This window comes from Centropristis striata, chromosome 5, assembly GCF_030273125.1.
Source record: "Centropristis striata isolate RG_2023a ecotype Rhode Island chromosome 5, C.striata_1.0, whole genome shotgun sequence".
In the NCBI taxonomy this organism is placed as follows: Eukaryota; Metazoa; Chordata; class Actinopteri; order Perciformes; family Serranidae; genus Centropristis; species Centropristis striata.
In genome coordinates this window covers 40,233,430-40,254,087 of record NC_081521.1, presented here as the reverse complement: position 1 = coordinate 40,254,087, position 20,658 = coordinate 40,233,430, and the positions used below count along the sequence as shown (strand labels likewise).

The window sequence follows — 20,658 nt, the reverse complement described above, 5'->3', positions numbered from 1 at the left end:
CACAAGTTTTTGAGACCTAAACATCATCAGTGTGATATTTTTTTCCTGAAAAACCTGACGTATACATGTGTTGAAGAAAAAAAAAACTGAGCACCAAATTGCACAAAAATACAAGATATAGCAAAAATGATATGCAGATTCCACTGGTGGATCAGTCATTGCTGCGTGAAAACTTCATATCAGCAGATGTATGATGTTGTGTTATATGGAAAAAAATATTTTGCATGTTTGAGGAAAATGTTAAAAGAAAGTAAAGTCTTAAAAGGTTAAAAATGTTGGGTTTTATATGTTTTTGTTAGTTCAAGAAAAACAAACTCTGAGCAACAAATTGCACAAAAAGAACTGATGTATCAAATATGATACAAATTAAAATCATATATGCCTATTATTTTTAGATTTTTTTTAAATGATCTGTCAGCAGGTTCAATAAACACTCCAGTTTAAAAAAAAAAAAAAAAATTTCTGGCAATTATTTAATGGTTCAGGCTTTATAGGGTTAAAACAATATTTCTATGTGTGACAAGGGCAGGCAGGACAGTTATATGAAAGCTATTTCTTTAGTTTTGCAACCAGCTTTAGCAGTTCCTTTGTTTGTCCACTAGGTGGCAGCATTGTGCTCACACCCAGCCCCCGTAGCGCAGCTTGTTGGGCAGGTAGATGTTGGTGAGGAAATCAGGAGCTATGGCCGCTAGAGACTGGATTTCAGCCTTGACTTTACTCTGCTGCATCAGTTCCATCTGCAACAACAGCAAACATGTCATTTAACCCTTTGATGCACAACATATCATAACAACATATGTTATTTCGAACATGATCTCACAGAAATCCGTGGAATAGCCACGGAATCACTCAAATTTCCGTGAAACTGACACGGATTTGGCTACAATGCAAGTTAATGACATATCCCGTGGCTATTCCATGGATATTTGTTCCTATTGGTTTGTTCCAAGTCACGTGACTTTCAAGGTCCCGGCGGTCAGAACAAAAAACATGGCGGACAGTTCTCTCATTTTTAGTGAAAAAAAAATCAATATTTTGACTTAGTTTCTGCATAAAAATGGAATTTGATCACATTTCTAGCGAGAAATATATGTTTTATTTTCTAAATCTTCACTCAGTGAATGTACATAATCACTTTGTATGTTGGAATAGCCACGGGATATGACTGTCATTAACTTGCATTGTAGCGAAATCTGTGTCCGTGTCAATTTTGTGTCTTCTGGTCATTCTGTGTCTTTTTTGATAATTTTTTGGGATTGTTTAGTCATTTTGTGTCTTTTTTGATCATTTTTTGGGATTGTTTAGTAATTTTGTGTCTTTTTTGGTAATTTTGTGTCTTTTTTTAGTCATTTGGTGTCTTTTTTGGGGGGAAACTTAAGGAAATATGCCGCACGTTGAATTATGAGAATGAAGGATCCAGCACTTTTTTGGAACTTCCTATTGGTTTGTGTCCATTTTTAGTGAAAAAAAAATCAATATTTTGACTGAGTTTCTGCATAAAAATGGATTTTGATCACATGTCTAGCGAGAAATATATGTTTTATTTTCTAAATCTTCACTCAGTGAATGTACATAATCACTTTGTATTTTGGAATAGCCACGGGATATGACTGTCATTAACTTGCATTGTAGCGAAATCTGTGTCAGTTTCACGGAAATTTGAGTGATTCCGTGGCTATTTCATGGATTTTGAGTTAAGCGAAATCCGTGGCTATTTCACGGATTCCAGTGAGATCATGTTGGTTATTTCATGCTGGCTGTGTGTTTGAAGATCTTTTTGTGTGTGTGTTTTTTATCTTTTTTTATTACAACAGATCATTAAATCCATTTTTCCTTTCATACTTTTAATAAAATAATGTGTCTTTTTTAAATACTTTTGTGTCTTTTTTTGGTAATTCTGTGTATTTTTTGGTCATTTTGTGTCTTTTTAAAATAATTTTGTGTCTTTTTTGGTAATTCTGTGTATTTTTTGGTCATTTTCTGTCTTTTTTAAAGTATTTTATTGTTTTTTCAGTCATTTCAGTCAGTGTCTTTTTTGGTCATTTTAAAAAATAAGTCTTTTTTTTGGTCATTTTGTGTCTTTTTTTAAGTAATTACATTTTTTTCCTGTCATTTTGTGTCTTTTTCTTGGTCATTTTGATACTGCCCCCAGCGGCCCCCAGGTAATTTGAGTTTGAGACCCCTGCTTTAGACCCATGATGTGCATCAAAGGGTTAAAGTAGAATACAAGAGGAAGCAAAACAAGCACAGATCATCAGGTGTTTATCCACCAGAGAGGCTCTTCTGTATCCTCAGTACCAGCGAGCTGAGACACATTCCTATGCTGTGTGTCACACGAGTGAAGATGTTAAAACTGTGTGAGTCTCTGAGGAAAAATACTTTTTCCGTTTGAAAACGGAACAGTGTGTTTCAGACCAGCATTTTCCAAAATAGGCTCGTAAGTGCGTGCGGTAGGTCAGGGGTGTGTGATATGGAAAATTATCTATCACAGCAATTTTCCTTTCAATGAATCATACGTTAAAGGTTAAAGCTCACATTCATCCAAATGAGTCATATATGTTTTGTGTTAATAGAACAAAGTCACATGAAATTAAAAGAAGTATTTGATCTCATGCTGTTAACCCATAAGAACCCAGACCTATTTATCCTTAAAGGAAACTTATGGGGGACATATTTAAAAAAAAAAAATACTACCTCTAAATGTCAAAGATCTGTGATGTGACATATATGATACATTAGGTGTTTATGCTATTTATGGTTATGATATTTCTTATTTTAAAATAAAAAAAACTAGACATTTTCTGCTAACAGAAACACAAATTTGCCTTTTTCTTTGCATCTCCACAACATATATCAAAATTGTGACATTAATAATGCTGTTTAACAATAAATTATTTTTCTGATTTATTTTTAAGTAACAAAATAAGAATAAATCATTAATAAAAACAAATAACTATTTGCCTTTTTGTTTGCATCTCCATAACATATATCAAAATTGTGACTTTAATTTGTTCAGTTCCCTATTAACGGAGTAGAATTGTTAAATGGGTTTAAACTTAGTCTTGTAACAAACAATAAGCTTTTTGAAGTTTAAGAAGATTGAAGTCTAGAAGATTTAAAATGTTTGTTACACAGGTGTCACCATGGGTTCTTATGGGTTAAAGAATTTGGTGGAATTTAATTTATTAATTTACCACCAAATTTATATCTAAATAGGATAACAGTCTGACAAAATTCTGCTGAGAGAGAAACAATGCTACAGAGGAATGTCCAGATCTGAGCTTAAAACTTTTCTGTTCAGGGAGGCAGTTTTAGGCTGTCCCTACATGTTTTTATTTTGTTTTTGCATAATGTACTTTATTACCCGTGTCTTTTATTTTGTATTTTTTATCTACTGCTGATTTTAATGAGTTTTCTCTTTCTTGTTTCTGGTTTCTGTAGCACTTTGAGATTTCTGTATGAAAAGTGCTTTACAAATAAAATGTATTATTATGATTATTATTATTATTATTATTAATAATAATAAATACTTTGCATCTGGGCTGATCAAGGCATGCTTTAACTGATCGTATTGGCTATTGAGCCTGATCTGATCCTTTGTTTTGGTGTTTCTACTCAAGAAACTTTCATGCACAACAATGCAAAGAATTCAACTCTTGTCAACTCTCCGCACAAAACCCCACAATCTATAAACAACAGCAAAACGCACTATGAGACTATTTATTTATCTATTTTAACCAAATGTATGGGCATTCATTTAATCTCAATCTGTTTTACTGTCATCTATGGCAGTGATTCCCAACCGGGGGGTTGATTTTAAGGGGTGTAATAAATCTAATGGGTTAAATGTATACATCTATCTATACCTATAAATTTGAAGAAAAAAAAGCAGATCTACAAACTCGCAACACATGGCAAGGCCTCATGCAGGTTTGAATATCTGAGTTTTTCAAAAGTAAGTAAATTTAACCTCTTAAAACCGAAAGTCCACACAAACATGGTGTCCTGTGAAAGCAGAAACTACGGGGATTACAAAGATATGTGTCACATCACTGTGCAGCAAAAACTCAGCAAAAGGGGGGGGGGGGGGGTCGCCAAAGTTTAAAATGTTAAATTGTGGGTCCCTCAAGAAAAAGGTTGGGAATCACTGATGTTTGGTGGAGGTGTTTCATTCTGGGCGAGGCCCAAAACCTGCTTGGAGGAGAGACAGACAGCGGGCCGACCCGCCTTGTGAGCAAAAAGCCAATAAGAGGAATTGTTTTTCTGCAAAAGATGTACAGAGTAGAGTTCATTCAGGTAGCTCAGCCCAACCTGGTCTCACAGGAATCCGTGAAATAGCCACGGATTTCGCTTAACTCAAAATCCGTGGAATAGCCACGGAATCGCTCAAATTTCCGTGAAACTGACACAGATTTCGCTACAATGTAAGTTAATGACAGTCATATCCCGTGGATATTTGTTCCTATTGGTTTGTTCCCAGCGGTCAGAACAAAAAACATGGCGGACAGTTCTCTCATTTTTAGTGAAAAATCAATATTTTGACTTCGTTTTTGCATAAAAATGGATTTTGATCACATTTCTAGCGAGAAATATATGTTTTATTTTCTAAATATTCACTCAGTGAATGTACATAATCACTTTTTATGTTGGAATAGCCACGGGATATGACTGTCATTAACTTGCATTGTAGCAAAATCTGTGTCCGTGTCAATTTTGTGTCTTCTGGTCATTCTGTGTCTTTTTTGATCATTTTTGGGGATTTTTTTTGTCATTTTTTGTCTTTTTTGGTAATTTTGTGTCTTTTTTTTGTATTTTTGTGTCTTTTCTGGTCATTCTGTGTCTTTTTTGGTCATTTTGTGTCTTTTTTTAGTCATTTGGTGTCTTTTTTTGGTCATTTTGTATCTTTTTTGGGGGGAAACTTAAGGAAATATGCTGCACGTTGAATTATGAGAATGAAGGATCCAGCACTTTTTTGGAACTTCCTATTGGTTTGTGTCCATTTTTAGTGAAAAAAAAAATCAATATTTTGACTTAGTTTCTGCATAAAAATGGATTTTGATCACATTTCTAGCGAGAAATATATGTTTTATTTTCTAAATATTCACTCAGTGAATGTACATAATCACTTTGTATGTTGGAGTAGCCACGGGATATGACTGGCATTAACTTGCATTGTAGCCAAATCCGTGTCAGTTTCACGGAAATTTGAGTGAAATCCGTGGCTATTCCACGGATTCCTGTGAGACCATGTTGCTCAGCCAAAGGCTGCACCGAGGCCTCTTCTCGTCTCACCTCTTTCTGCCAGTCTGGTTGGCTGGTTAAGTACGGCCTTTTGAGAAGGCTGCTGAGTTTGCTTTCATCCGTTTTGTTCAGGGGGATCAGGGCATCATCGGGAACCCGCAACCTGAAGAATGAAATGTTGATTTTACTACACATAACCTAACAGATTTCCTGCCAGCAGGCAGTTATGTTGATGGATGTCGTCCCTACAGTACATTTCCTCCCATTCTCAACAGACTCACATTGAGGAGTTATTATGTGTATGTTTAGTGGGCAACATAGGAGGGAAAACTGTGCAGACTACAATTAAATGTATGTCAAAAAGTCCTTTTGGCCTAAATTTGTTCAAGGGGACATATACTTAAAACTCAATATACTCTCAGATGCAGTTCCTTAAAGGAAAAAAAAGTGAGGGCGACAGCAACAGAAACCAAAACAAACACTCTAAATGTCCCCAGAATATAATCCCAATTAGAGGCAGGAGGAGGAAGTAGGAAGTAGCGAATGTAGAGTCCAAACCTCTGGAGGTCAGAGGGGAGGAGGCCTAGCCACATAACGCTGGGGACGGTCAGACTGCGGGCCTCAAACGACATGGCCTGTGGAAAAAAAAAAAAACACGCACACACAAAACACACACTGTAAAAAATGTCTGTAGATTTTACGGTGAAAAACTGCTAAACCATGACAGTAAAAGACCGTAAAATGATAAGTTAATTCAGTTTCAGTAACAAAGAAACACTGTAAATGTATATATCAGCCACAACAGTATTTTTTACAGTTTTGTTTTTGAAAAATACATTACTCTACTGTAAAATACACTGTAATATGTATTCAACCCTATAAAGCCTGAACCATTAAATAATTGCCAGAAAAGTCTTTTTTTTTTAAACTGGAGTGTTTATTGAACCTGCTGACAGATCATTTAAAAAAAATCTAAAAACAATAGGCATATATGATTTTAATTTGTATCATATTTGATACATCAGTTCTTTTTGTGCAATTTGTTGCTCACAGTTTGTTTTTCTTGAAATAACAAAAACATATCAAACCCAACATTTTTAACCTTTTAAGACTTTACTTTCTTTTAACATTTTCCTCAAACATGCAAAATATTTTTTTCCATATAACACAACATCATACATCTGTTGATATGAAGTTTTCACGCAGCAATGACTGATCCACCAGTGGAATCTGCATATCATTTTTGCTATATCTTGTATTTTTGTGCAATTTGGTGCTCAGTTTTTTTTTCATCAACACATATACATCAGGTTTTTCAGGAAAAAAATATCACACTGATGATGTTTAGGTCTCAAAAACGTGTGTATCAAATATGATACACTTGGCTTTATAGGGTTAATGTAATATATATACAAGCATCACTGTCATTTTTGCATTTATTTTTTGTAAAAATACTTTTTCTCACTGTTAAATGTACTAAATAAACACCATATTTTTAACAAAATATACTGTAATATTTGATGGTAAAATCGTTAATTTATGCGTTTTCATTTATACAGTATTTTCTTGTCTTCTTGTCTTTTTACCGTAATATTTAAGAAAAGTTGCACCATATTTATTACGGTAAAATTCTGGCAACCACAGCTGCCGGTTTTTTACTGTAAAAACAACAGCTTTTTTTTTACAGTGTATATATCAGCCACAACAGTATTTTTTACAGTTTTGTTTTTGAAAAATACATTACTCTACTGTAAAATACACTGTAATATGTATTTAATGTAATATATATACAAGCATCACTGTCATTTTTGCATTTATTTTTTGTAAAAATACTTTTTCTCACTGTTAAATGTACCAAACACCATATTTTTAACAAAATATACTGTAATATTTGATGGTAAAATCGTTAATTTATGCGTTTTTATTTATACAGTATTTTCTTGTCAATTATATGGCAGAACAGCGTTTCTTTTGATGGAAAAACTTTTTATTTATACAGTAAAAAAATGGAATAAAATGGCAATCTTAAACGTGACATCAACAGTGCCAATGTCTTTTTACCGTAATATTTTAAAAAGTTGCACCGTATTTATTACGGTAAAATTCTGGCAACCACAGCTGCCGTTTTTTTACTGTAAAAACAACAGCTTTTTTTTTTACAGTGCACACAAGCCCAGTCACACACACACACACACACACACACACACACACAGAAACCAAAAGCTTATGCACATAACATATCTCAAATAAACACACTAATCAGCACTGTAGCTTCATAATGCGGTTATGCCCAACACATGTTCACAATGAACTCAATCAACACAAGGATGATTACACAAACATCAGAGGGATCAACAAAGACGTTGCCACACAATCACTCAACATTTTCACTCCATGCAATGTCAGTTTAAATATTATGAGATGGATAATTGGCTTTTTTTTTTTTACTTCAAGAGGGGCATAATTACATATCGCTAACAGGGAGACACTGAACAGGCCACATTGGATAATATACAGTACAGGAATAAGTGGCATGGCAGGACTCACCACTGAAGTGCATTTTTTTTAACCATAAAAAAAATATACCGATATTATCGTGAACGATACGATATGGCACACCCCTACTGCATATTCATATTTATTCTGCACTGGAATTCTACTCCCTTAATACATACTCCTTCTTTCGACACTTTATTTGTATTTTTACATTACATTTTATTGTATTTTTATATTTTATTGCTTGAAGTATGCCTAGGTTGTTCTTTTTATTTAATTATTTAATTGTGTTGTTATTGTCTCTGTGTGTAATGCTGCTGCTACACTGTAATTTCCCAGCTTGGGATAAATAAAGTCTATCTATCTATCTAGTTGAGAATTTGTGCTTCAAATGGAGAAACAAGCAAAACAAAATCAGTCATTATAAACACTTTGTTCACTTATCACATCTTTATAAAGAACTGGAAGAAACACAACACATCACTCAACATTTTCACTCCATGCAATGTCAGTTTAAATATTATGAGATGGATAATTGGGTTTTTTTTTTTACTTCAAGAGGGGCATAATTACATATCGCTAACAGGGAGACACTGAACAGGCCACATTGGATAATATACAGTACAGGAATAAGTGGCATGGCAGGACTCACCACTGATCCGTACTTGTAGATACACATGATCTCGATCCCTGGGAAAGTTAGAAGGAGAGACACAGACACGCTGCAATCACTGACATACCAGAGCAATTATCCTCTGAGATGTGTAACGGAGCTTAGAACAAAGTAAGGCATTACATATGTGTCTCGCCATGCAATGGGAAAAGGGTTAGAGGTATGGAGACGGATGGAAACTGAGCCATCCCGCCAGGACGAGATCACGCCAACGGAAATAACAGTCAGACCCGGCACCATGACGTAGCGGACAGGTGCTAACATCTGCTGGCTTAGCGGGACATGCAACCCGACTGTGTGTGTGTGTGTGTGTGCCGAGATGAAAAGATGTTGTAAAACGTGTGGAAATATTTGAAGTATGTGTGAAACTGGTTTGCACTCAGACTGATGATGAGTACCATGAGGGTCAGCGTCCACCAGGGCGAAGATGGGAATGTGCAGCGTGTCCCAGAGCTTTCTCACCATCAACCTGCTGTTCACATCTGGCACTCCTTTACCCTGGCAACACAAACACACCGGTTAATAGCCTGGTTCATTACATACCGTCGTTATGCACTTTATGTGTTCTTTATGCACACTGTTCATTGCACCTTATTTGTTTCATAGCACCAACATTTTTATACTGTATATTCATATTTATTCTGCACTGGAATTCTACTCCTTAATACATACTCCTTCTTTAGACACTTTATTTGTATTTTTACATTACATTTTATTGTATTTTTATATTTTATTGCTTGAAGTATGCCTAGGTTGTTCTTTTAATTTAATTATTTAATTGTGTTGTTATTGTCTCTGTATGTAATGCTGCTGCTACACTGTAATTTCCCAGCTTGGGATAAATAAAGTACATCTATCTATCTATCTATCCATCTATCCATCCATCCATCCATCCATCCATCTATCCATCTATCCATCCATCCATCCAACTATCCGTCCGTCCGTCCATCCATCCGTCCATCCATCCATCTATCTATGTTATGCATACAGAACACCAATACTGCCCTTCTGGCAAAAATGCTTTTTATGAAGAGGGAAACAAACTGTGATTATGATGCAAGGAGACAGCTTTGTGCAGAAGTCGTCATCCAGTAGTCTCTGAAACGTTGCATCCTTCTCCACTATCATGACAAATTTTGCAGATGATACGATATCTGTGCGTGATAAAGGAAAACACAGACCCTGCAACCATGTAGTCTCCTTTCCACACAGAGAGAAATATACAGGTGCATCTCAATACATTAGAATATAACGGAACAGTAAATTTCCAGTAGTTCAAGTCAAATAGCCCCAACCAAGTATTGAGTGCATATAGATGGACATACGTTTCAAAGGGCAACATTTCCATATTAACCTCCTGTGACCCTGCGTCCTCATATGTGGACATTTCATTTTAGGTTTTAAGGACCTTATACTTAATTCTGCTTAACAATAACATGTTGTCCTCAGTAGTACACACACTAAAACCAGATGGCAGCACCTTGCTAAAGCCAATCAACAGCTTATCCCCAGACAAAAGTGGACCAGGTACATAATCTGATCAGATTTTATGGTTAAAACTTGTTCATTTGTGCTTAATAATGTATGTAGCTTGATATTCTGTGCAAGTTTGACTATTTTTAGCAATAGCAACAAGCTACGACACTGCTAATCAGGAAGTACTCATTTGAAAACGAATAGACTTTTACTATCATTCTTCCAAAGAGAGGGAGTAAATGTAAGGAAATAAAAGTTGTATACACTGGTGAATTAATTGTGTTATACAGTAAAATAAACCGATTTTTTTTCTTTTTCAAAAACTACTTCCTATTCAAAGACATTGCTTAGTTTTTGTACTTATCATGTCCTACAAATCCAACATATCAAATATCTAGGAGAAACTAACAATACATACCAAACAAAAGTTTGGGTCTCAGGAGGTTATACATACTTTTAAAATTGGTCATTTGTAATATTCAAAACATTTTTGAGACACTGAATTTTAGGTCTTCATTAAATGTAAGCCATAATCAATATAATTAGAAAAAAATAAATAAATGAAGACATGACATGTTTCATTCTGTGTGTAATGGATCTATATAATGTGTTATTTCCACTTTTTGAATTGATTTACTCACATAAATAAACTTTTCTATGATATTCTAATTTATTGAGATGCACCTGTAAACTAGACAATAGGACACCCTCAGAATACATTAATATACACAGTGAAACTCCCAAACAAATCTCAAAGGATACTTCGAATCCCACCAATGTTTGATGACACTGCAACAGCCTGAAACAGAATCGACCATAAAGATTAGATGTCTGAATTTATCCCTTTCTGCCACAAGCAGGAATCTTATCATTGTTTTGGTAGGAAACACAAGACACTCTGTGGAGCTGGTGAATGTTTTTGGTTATTAACAAATATTAATAAAAACTTCTTTAACCCATAAGAACCCATGGTGACACCCTTGTAAAAAACACTTTAAATCTTCTAGAATCTCAGATTAAACCCATTTAACAATTCTAACCCATTAATAGGGTGTCCTGTATTGCATTTAACTTGTTCTGACCATATTTCCTGTCACAATTTTGATATATAACAAAAAGGCAAATGGTTATTTGTTTTGATTTATTATTAATGTGTTACTTAAAAACAAATCTGAAAAATAATTTGTTGTTAAAACAGCACTATTAACGTCACAATTTTTATATATGTTGTGGAGATGCAAAGAAAAAGGCAAATTTGTGTTTCTGCAAGCAGAAAATGTGTCTAGTTTATTTATTTTAAAATAAGAAATATTACGAACACGAATATCATAAATGTAACGTTTATGTCACATCACAGATCTTTGACATTTTGAGGTAGTATTTTTTATAAAACATCATAAATGTGTTCTATGTGGTCCACTTGGTCTGTGGTATATCCCCCATAATGTTCCTTTAAGGATATTTGGGTCTGGGTTCTTATGGGTTAAAAACAATTTATGAAAACTCCTCAGGGTACCTTTAAAGAGGCAAATCACCCCCAAATCTAGTACTATTTATCCATCTAGATTGTTTAGTTGTGAGTTGCAGAGTGTTGGAGTAATTGGCCAGAGAGTTGTCTGCCTCCTCTCAAATATAATCGAACTAGATGGAACTTTGCCTGTGGTGCTCAATGTGCCAAAAAACACATTTGAAATCTCAACAGCAAGGTCTTTTTCCAGGAATCATGACCTGGTTACTCTAGATCAGCTATTCTCAACCTTGGGGTCGCGAGATGATTTCTGGGGGTCGCCAAATCATTTTGGAAGTCAGCTCTGTCTCCACTGTGTTAAAGTGTTCATGTGTTAATGTGTTTTAGTCTTTTTGGTCACATAATGTCTTTTTTTTGGTCAATTTGTGTCTTTTTTGGTCATTTTGTGTCTTTTTTGATCATTTTGTGGTCAATTTGTGTCTTTTTTGGTCATTTTGTGTCTTTTTTTGATCAATTTGTGGTCAATTTGTGTCTTTTTTGGTCATTGTGTCTTTTTTGGATCATTTTGTGGTCAATTTGTGTCTTTTTCGGTCATTTTGTTTCCTTTTTTGGTAATTTTGTGTCTTTTTTTAGTCATTTTGTGTATTTTTGGTAATATTGTTTCTTTTTTGGGTCATTTTGTGTCTTTTTCTGGTCATTTTGTGTCTTTTTTGGTCATTTCGTGTCTTTTTTTTAATCATTTTGTGGTCAATTTGTGTCTTTTTTGGTCATTTTGTGTCTTTTTTTGATCATGTTGTGGTCAATTTGTGTCTTTTTTGGTCATTTTGTGTCTTTTTTTGATCATTTTGTGTCTTTTTTTTATCAATTTGTGGTCAATTTGTGTCTTTTTTGGTCATTTTGTGTCTTTTTTTGATCATTTTGTGGTCAATTTGTGTCTTTTTTGGTCATTTTGTTTCCTTTTTTGGTCATTTTGTGTCTTTTTTTAGTCATTTTGTGTATTTTTGGTAATATTGTTTCTTTTTTGGGTCATTTTGTGTGTTTTTCTGGTCATTTTGTGTCTTTTTTGGTCATTTCGTGTCTTTTTTTATCATTTTGTGGTCAATTTGTGTCTTTTTTGGTCATTTTGTGTCTTTTTTTGATCATGTTGTGGTCAATTTGTGTCTTTTTTGGTCATTTTGTTTCCTTTTTTGGTAATTTTGTGTCTTTTTTTAGTCATTTTGTGTATTTTTGGTAATATCGTTCTTTTTTGGGTCATTTTGTGTCTTTTTCTGGTCATTTTGTGTCTTTTTTGGTCATTTTGTGTCTTTTTCTGGTCATTTGGTGGTCAATTTGTGTCTTTTTTGGTCATTTTTTGTCTTTTTTTGGGTGATCTGAACTGTGCGTGTGAGATTCTGTTCAGTGAGTGGGGGTCCCGGACAACATGCATGTTAAATTTGGGGTCGCGACTCAAAAAGGTTGAGAACAGCTGCTCTAGATAATCCACAGACTTTATTGTGAGCAGTTTCATGTAGGTACTATTTGCTTATATAGATTACAAAACAGCAAAAATATACTTTTGCTTTTGAGGTAATCTGTCCCTTTAATGTTTCTCAGTATAGTAACATGAAGACTGTTTAGTTTGTTGATGAAACTTACGGCAGAGCAGGAGCGGCAGTCGATCCTTGTGCCGTCCTCCTCCAAATAACACAGATCACCTGAGATTAATCCCTTGGACGTGGCCAACTGGCCACATAAAAGTTGCACACACAAGTTAAAGCATGCTCATATTAACGCCACATATGCACACATTCTTCTCACACTGCCTCTTTGAATTCAACTTCAATTACATTTCTGTTTGATCAGAAGAAGCTTTTTTCCACAGGTGCTTCCCAAGATATAAAACAGGGCTAAATTCTTAAAATACTGCACAAAACTAACAGATTTCACGTGTGGAAAAAATAATAAAGCATATCCTAAGGAATTTTGCAACACGGTTTTAATAACTGAGGTGTGTGTTTTCACCTCGCAATCACACAACACACCGTCTCTCACGTTAACGCGGACAAAAACACACACACTTACCACATGTAGTGATCTGCGGGGAATCTTTAGCATGCAGGAAATATCATCCACTATGCTATCAACAGTTTTTTGTGAACCAAACAGCTGTGTGTTGTTGTAATAGATGTCTCTGTGAAAAAAGAAATCTTTAAATTGAGGTGTAACCCAGCAAAGCACAGCTCCATAAAAAAAAGTGCATGTACAGAAGATATATTTGGAATTTTATCTATTTTTAGTGATAATGACAAATAACCTTTTTGTTGCATACGAGTCGCTCTGCACAAGTCTGTAGATGACGGAGAGAATCTTGAGAATTTGTGCTTAAAATGGAGAAAGAAGCAAAACAAAATCAGTCATTATAAACACTTTGTTCCCTTATCACATCTTTATAAAGAACTCAATTTGTGTCTTTTTTTGGACATTTTGTTTCCTTTTTGGGCCTTTTTGTGTCTTTTTTGGTAATTCTGTGTCTTTTTTTGGTAATTTTGTGTCTTTTTTAAATAATTTTGTGTCTTTTTTAGTAATTTAGTGTCATTTTTTGGTAATTCTGTGTCCTTTTTTTGGTCATTTTGTTTCTTTTTTAAGTATTTTAGTTTTCTTCTATCATTTTGTGTCTTTTTTGATAATTTTGTGGTCAATTTGTGTCTTTTTTTTGGACATTTTGTTTCCTTTTTTGGGCCTTTTTGTGTCTTTTTTGGTAATTCTGTGTCTTTTTTTGGTAATTTTGTGTCTTTTTTAAATAATTTTGTGTCTTTTTTAGTAATTTAGTGTCATTTTTTGGTAATTCTGTCTTTTTTTTGGTCATTTTGTTTCTTTTTTAAGTATTTTAGTTTTCTTCTATCATTTTGTGTCTTTTTTGATAATTTTGTGGTCAATTTGTGTCTTTTTTTTGACATTTTGTTTCCTTTTTTGGGCCTTTTTGTGTCTTTTTTGGTAATTCTGTGTCTTTTTTTGGTAATTTTGTGTCTTTTTTAAATAATTTTGTGTCTTTTTTAGTAATTTAGTGTCATTTTTTTGGTAATTCTGTGTCTTTTTTTGGTCATTTTGTTTCTTTTTTAAGTATTTTAGTTTTCTTCTATCATTTTGTGTCTTTTTTGATAATTTTGTGGTCAATTTGTGTCTTTTTTTTGACATTTTGTTTCCTTTTTTGGGCCTTTTTGTGTCTTTTTTGGTAATTCTGTGTCTTTTTTTGGTAATTTTGTGTCTTTTTTTGGTAATTTTGTGTCTTTTTTAAATAATTTTGTGTCTTTTTTAGTAATTTAGTGTAATTTTTTGGTAATTCTGTGTCTTTTTTTTGGTCATTTAGTTTCTTTTTTAAGTATTTTAGTTTTCTTCTATCATTTTGTGTCTTTTTTGATAATTTTGTGGTCAATTTGTGTCTTTTTTTTTACATTTTGTTTCCTTTTTTGGGCCTTTTTGTGTCTTTTTTGGTAATTCTGTGTCTTTTTTTGGTAATTTTGTGTCTTTTTTAAATAATTTTGTGTCTTTTTTAGTAATTTAGTGTCATTTTTTTGGTAATTCTGTGTCTTTTTTGGTCATTTTGTTTCTTTTTTAAGTATTTTAGTTTTCTTCTATCATTTTGTGTCTTTTTTGGTAATTCTGTTTATTTTTTTGGTTGAGCGGGGGTCGGGGAAAACATGCATGTTAAAAGAACTGGAAGAAACACATTCTATTAATAAAGATATCCATGTGGTAAAATGATGCCTGAAAGCCTCTTTCAACAAATACTGCCCCTGCCAATTTGTCACCTAATACTAAGTCTGACTTTTACTGCCGTTTGTGCAGTTTATGCATGTGTTCACAATGAATATAAATGAAAGCCACATGAAGTACTGCAATACTATAAATGTTTTTGACTAAAAGGAATGTCGGTTGTCAAGAAGAGAAAACATTAACAACAAAAGTGGGTAACGCTTTCTATGAAGACTACATCTATAGTGCATTATGAGCGCATTCATAGTGAATTATAATGCTCATTATAATCAATCATAATGCATTATGACTGCACTCATAAACACATCTAAAGCTTCATGATGCACTATATCGACAGTTATAAATATATCTTATAATGACTTATAAATCCAAGTGTCTTATGAGTGCTCTTACTTATGGCATCCTATGAGTCCTTATAACAATTGATTGTTGAGGTGTGTGTATAGAGGGCTATGAGTAGTTGTAATGTATTATAAGCCTCATCAGTCAGCCTGTAGTTTATAACCAGTCAAGAGCACTCATAAGACACTTGGATTTATAAGTCATTATAAGCTATATTTATAACTGTTGTATAGTGCATCATGAAGCTTTATATGTGTTTATGAGTGCAGTCATAATGCATTATGATGATGAAGCATTATAATTCACTATGAATGATTTTTAATCATTGAATCATGAATCATGAATCATTTTGTGTCTTTTTTTGGTCATTTTGTGTCTTTTTTAAGTAATTTAGTGTTTTTTCAGTCATTTTGTGTCTTTTTTGGTCATTTTGTGTCTCTTTTTTAGTAATTTTGTGTCTTTTTTGTGTCTTTTTTAAGTAATTTAGTTTTTTTCTGTCATTTTGTGTCCTTTTTTTGGTAATTTTGTGTCTTTTTTGGTAATTTTGTGTCTTTTTAAGTCATTTTGTCTGTGTTTTTTGTGTCTTTTTTAAGTAATTTAGATTTTTTGGTCATTTTGATACTGCCTCCAGTGGCCCCCAGGTAATTTGAGTTTGAGACCCCTGCTCTAGAATATTTAAAGTGTTTGTTACATGGGTGTCACCGTGGGTTCTTATGGGTTAAAAAAACAACTGCAGAGAAAAGCATCAAAATTTACTGTTGATCATATCTACCTTTATAATATAGTTCCTTAATATATAGTTTGGATTTACTGAATATAAAAAGGGGTTCATGCTGTTTTTCCTGATTATTCTAATTATCATTTTTGCTAATAAATAAAAAAAAAGTACAAGTGAAACTTTGTTGAGTGCGCACATAATGCACTATAGATGTAGTCTTCATAGAAAGTGTTATGTGGGTATCTTCTCACCAAATTTAGTAGCAGAGGACGGGCAGTCGCTCCGAACGCTGGTGACAGAACTCCCTGAACTCATCTGAAGGCCGACGGCGCTGTCAAAACTCAAGTGGGAAGTAATGAAAGAAAAACATATGCAAATTTAAGTGGAAAAGAAGGGAAGAACAGAAGCCATCAAAGAACATTAAGCTTTGAAAATCAGCTCCCCCACCTGTAAACCATCTAAAATTCCCCACACCCTGAGGGTTTCCAGTACCTCACCTCCTGGTTCCTCTGTGGAACTTTTGGCGCTCAATCTGTTGGATTCTCACATTTAAAAAGGGCCGAGCCAGAACGTGCATTAAGTTTGATCCAAACAAGACCAGACAGTCGTGTCAAACGAGCAATAAGGCCCATTCAAAGGGCCTCAAGATAGATCTGAGGTGTCATGAGGTAATTTATTATGAGGGTTACAAGGAAAAAAACAACAAAGCTGCTGCACTAATTTATATGCATGTTTTTTTTACTTTTCTGGTGCTTTTTGATAAATAGCTGCAGTTTAGTTGATCTCTTTGGGCCTAAGACAACAACACCATTCAGACATTAAATGCAAACAACTCAGACATCTGAAACATGACAAAGGAGACACTGTTTTGTTGTCACAAGCATTGGGTTTAGTATGCTAATCATGTGTTTTTTAATGTAATAGCTGTCTGATAAATGTATTGAAGTAATAAAAACTACACTATTTCCATCTGAAATGTAGTTGAGTAGAAGTATAAAGTAGCATAAATGGAAAATATTTATAAAGTAATAATATAAATAATATAAAGTAATGGTTCAAAACTTTACTTAGTGCAGTACTTGAATAAATGTACTTAGTTATTTGCCAACTGCTTTGTTGTGAGCATGAGGTCTCTGCAGCCTCGTTTCATTAAAGCCTTTTGTAAATTTGTGTTTTTGTGTGTAGGCCAGTGCCTTTCAATTCCTTATCGCTCTGTCATCTTCTAAGCAACAGGAAGTTATTTCAACTTCAATCTCTCTGAACCAAAGTTGGAAGTTACATTTTTTTTTCCCCAAACACCTGGTTGCCTGTGCAGTCTGCTTACAACACCCCTTATACACATTCAGACGGAGATGAAGTGTGTATTAAACAGCAATCTGATCATCTTGTGTGGCCTGACCTCCCACAAAAAACCTAATGGAGGTAAATGTTTATTTATTTCTTTACACAACATTACTGCTTGTGTTTATCTTTTAAAAAGGTCCCGTCTCAATAGCACAAGATGTCTGATGAATGAGCTGAGCCTTTGTTTGTTTGTTTGTTTTCCCTTTAACCCATTGAAGCCTGGAAAGCATTTACGTCGTTTTGTAGTATTTGTATAAGCTCTCAAATACTTTTTGAATTTCATTTCTATCTGCTACAGAGGCTGAAAAATCTATTATTTAGTAGAAGAGTTGACACTTTTTTTTCCAGAATTTCCAGAAAATTAGAGGCTTATTTTAAAATCGCCCAGCGGTTTTTCAGGCCTCAATGGGTTAATTGTATTTACTTATTTTTTGTTATCTGTTTTTTTACTACAATTTTTTAAAATTAAATATTTATATATAGTAAGTTAGGTATTTGTTATTTCTTATTGATTTTATTTATCTATTTTTTTAATTTGTTTATTAATTTACTTATTTTTATTTTTATTATTGTTATTTATTTTATCATTTTATCTATTCTTTTATCACAACCCATCTTTTTTTGTTTTTCCTTTGTTTGTTTATCTTTACTTTTCAACTATATTTGCCAATTTCTTGGGGCTATAGGTGCCTATGGGAGGGGGTTGGTATCTGTTCTGTAGTATGTTGTTTTCACTTGCAATTACTGGTGTATGGAACAGTATTGTTTGTCAGGACAGGTAGAAAAAAAACCTTTTCATGCTTCATCATGTTTAAATAAAGTTACCTGACATTGGCCCAGCTGGACCTGTTGGGCAGTGCCAGGACAGGAGCCTCATCTTTGGAAAGACTTGTCGTTATTCCCAGGATCACGTTTTCTATGCGGTTCAAAATTTCCCTGCTGGAATAAAAGATGCAGTGCTTTAAATATGGGCTAGCAGAAACATAGTAAGTAAGTAAGTAAGTAAGTAAACTTTATTTATGTAGCACCTTTCACAGACAGAAGCCACAAAGTGCTTCACATAGAAATCATACACATAACATAAAAATGTACATACAAGTTTTAAAAGACCAAAACAACAGCAATTTAAACAACCATAGCAGTCCCGAAACAATTAATCAAAAGCCTGAACAAATAAAAATACATGGGACTGCCGTTCAGATTTTTTTTTCTGCTTCAGCAATATGCAGCTATATTGTTATAATGTTAAAATATGAGAAAAACTTTATGGATGAAACAATCAAACAGGGCTGATTGGTTTTAAGCCATTTAACAAATACCTCACGAATAAAGGGAATTCAATTTTGTTCATTAGTTCACAATATTTCCACAGTCTAATACTAGAAATAGAGAGCAAAAGTACTGTTTGGAAAATCTTTGATGGTTGACACATTTATATTGACTCAACAATAATAAATCTGTTTTTGGTCATGACTATTAAAAAAACAACTGCAGAGAAAAGCATCAAAATGTACTGTTGATCATATCTACCTTTATAATATAGTTCCTTAATATATAGTTTGGATTTACTGAATATAAAAAGGGGTTCGTGCTGTTTTTCCTGATTTTTCTAATTATCATTTTTGCTAATAAATAAAAACATTTACAAGTCAAACTTTGTTGAGGTGCATATCTAGCTGTCTCAGACATATCTTTAAAGACTAAACATATTACATTTTTTTAAATCAATTCATATACTTCTGGGTAGCTTGTGAATAGTCTTGAAAAGTCTTAGCTCATCTTAACCTTTATGTCATAATGTATGTTTTGATTATATTTTGAATTATTTATTTGATTTTTTTAACACAAGTAATTTATTATATAAGTAATCTATAGGGTAAAAATAACAATATTTGTCCCTGAATTATAGAGGAGTGAGGAGTAGTATCAGAAAATGGGAATACTCAAATAAAGTTACTCAATAGTTGGGTGGTAACTTGAGTAAATGTACTAAGTTGCGTTCCACCACTACTTGCTGTAAACCTGTAAGTTGTCAATAAAGATTATATCCTGTCTCAAGGGTTTCAAATCAACCAACTCTACACAGGTTTGTTAGACACAGACTTTAATTTATATTTTACCTTAGCTGATTTTTAGCTACATTTCCTTACTCATTCAGCTGTTGCAACATAATCACAGTACAAAGATCCTACAAATCAACCATCATTAATTTCATTATTTACACCAGGGGTCTCAAACTCAAATTACCTGGGAGGCAGTATCAAAGTGACCAAAAAAAGACACACAATTATAAAAAAAGACACAAAATTTAAAAGACACAAAATGACCAAAAAGACACATAATTACCAAAAAAGACACAAAATTATTAAAAAAGACACAAAATTACCAAAAAGGACACAACATTACTAAAACAGACACAAAATTACCAAAAAGGACACATTACTAAAAAAGACACAAAATTATTTAAAAAAGACACGAAATTATTAAAAAAGACACAAAATCATTTAAAAAAAGACACAAAATAAAAAAATAAAAACAAAATTACCAGAAAAAAATAATAATTAGAGGGACCTTCTACACACAAAACGGTAAAGTCCCATTCATATAAAACTCACATTAAACTTTCATATCAAGGTGGGGGCCACAAAATATCGTCACGAGGGCCGCAATTGGCCCGCGGGCCACGAGTTTGAGACCCATGATTTACACCTATGCTTTCCCTGCTGTGACAAATCAAACTGGCATTAGCCACGAAACGCTCTAAGTCTGTTTAACTAAAGTTTAAATAGCTTATCTGCGTGACACATATTCAATCACCAGAATCCCCAAAAATGAGTTTTTATTTATTTTTTTAACGTAAAACTAAACAAAGAGGGACTTTTTTAACTGCTGCCTAAAGTCGCATTCGTCTAAAATAATCACCAGATAATTTGGTCACGACTTAATCCGTAACACCGGAACTCACTGGCTGGTTTCCTCTTCATCACGCCGGGAATCTGTCATGATTTCTGCATTATGCAGAAGTTCAAAACGGAGCTTATCAATTTGTGAAAATTGTTCTGCTAGACGGGATCCCATCGTTCATTAGTAGCAAAATACGAAACGACAGCACGTAAATAAATGAGATACTCGAAGTTCCCGCGTGTT

The 20,658-nt window shown here is 33.6% G+C and overlaps 1 protein-coding gene across 2 annotated transcripts; it reads right to left on the bottom strand.

The window, feature by feature from the left end:
* Positions 1-445: 445 nt before the first annotated feature.
* On the bottom strand, positions 446-20,658 carry spo11 (SPO11 initiator of meiotic double stranded breaks). Of its 2 annotated transcripts, none has more exons than XM_059333912.1 (13): positions 20,477-20,658; positions 18,337-18,450; positions 16,419-16,507; positions 13,648-13,714; positions 13,416-13,524; positions 12,990-13,076; positions 10,649-10,685; positions 9,455-9,564; positions 8,809-8,908; positions 8,390-8,427; positions 5,800-5,876; positions 5,293-5,404; positions 446-737 (listed from the first exon to the last, which is right to left on the bottom strand). In XM_059333912.1, exons 1-13 carry the CDS (start codon positions 20,587-20,589, stop codon positions 618-620), a joined length of 1,173 nt encoding a protein of 390 aa, XP_059189895.1. In that variant the 5' UTR covers positions 20,590-20,658; the 3' UTR covers positions 446-617. The 2 variants fall into 2 exon arrangements, with proteins under 2 accessions (XP_059189895.1, XP_059189896.1); XM_059333913.1 differs by having other exon boundaries at positions 18,337-18,447.

Bases quoted from the DNA above. Each gene is read 5' to 3' on its own strand.
- spo11 (XM_059333912.1), bottom strand. From the start codon at position 20,589: ATGGGATCCCGTCTAGCAGAACAATTTTCACAAATTGATAAGCTCCGT. The intron at 16,508-18,336 runs GTAACTTTATTT...TTCCCACTTGAG, and splicing joins TCCAGCTGGGCCAATGTCAG to TTTTGACAGCGCCGTCGGCC. The intron at 738-5,292 runs GTGAGACGAGAA...CTGTTGTTGCAG, and splicing joins AACCAGACTGGCAGAAAGAG to ATGGAACTGATGCAGCAGAG.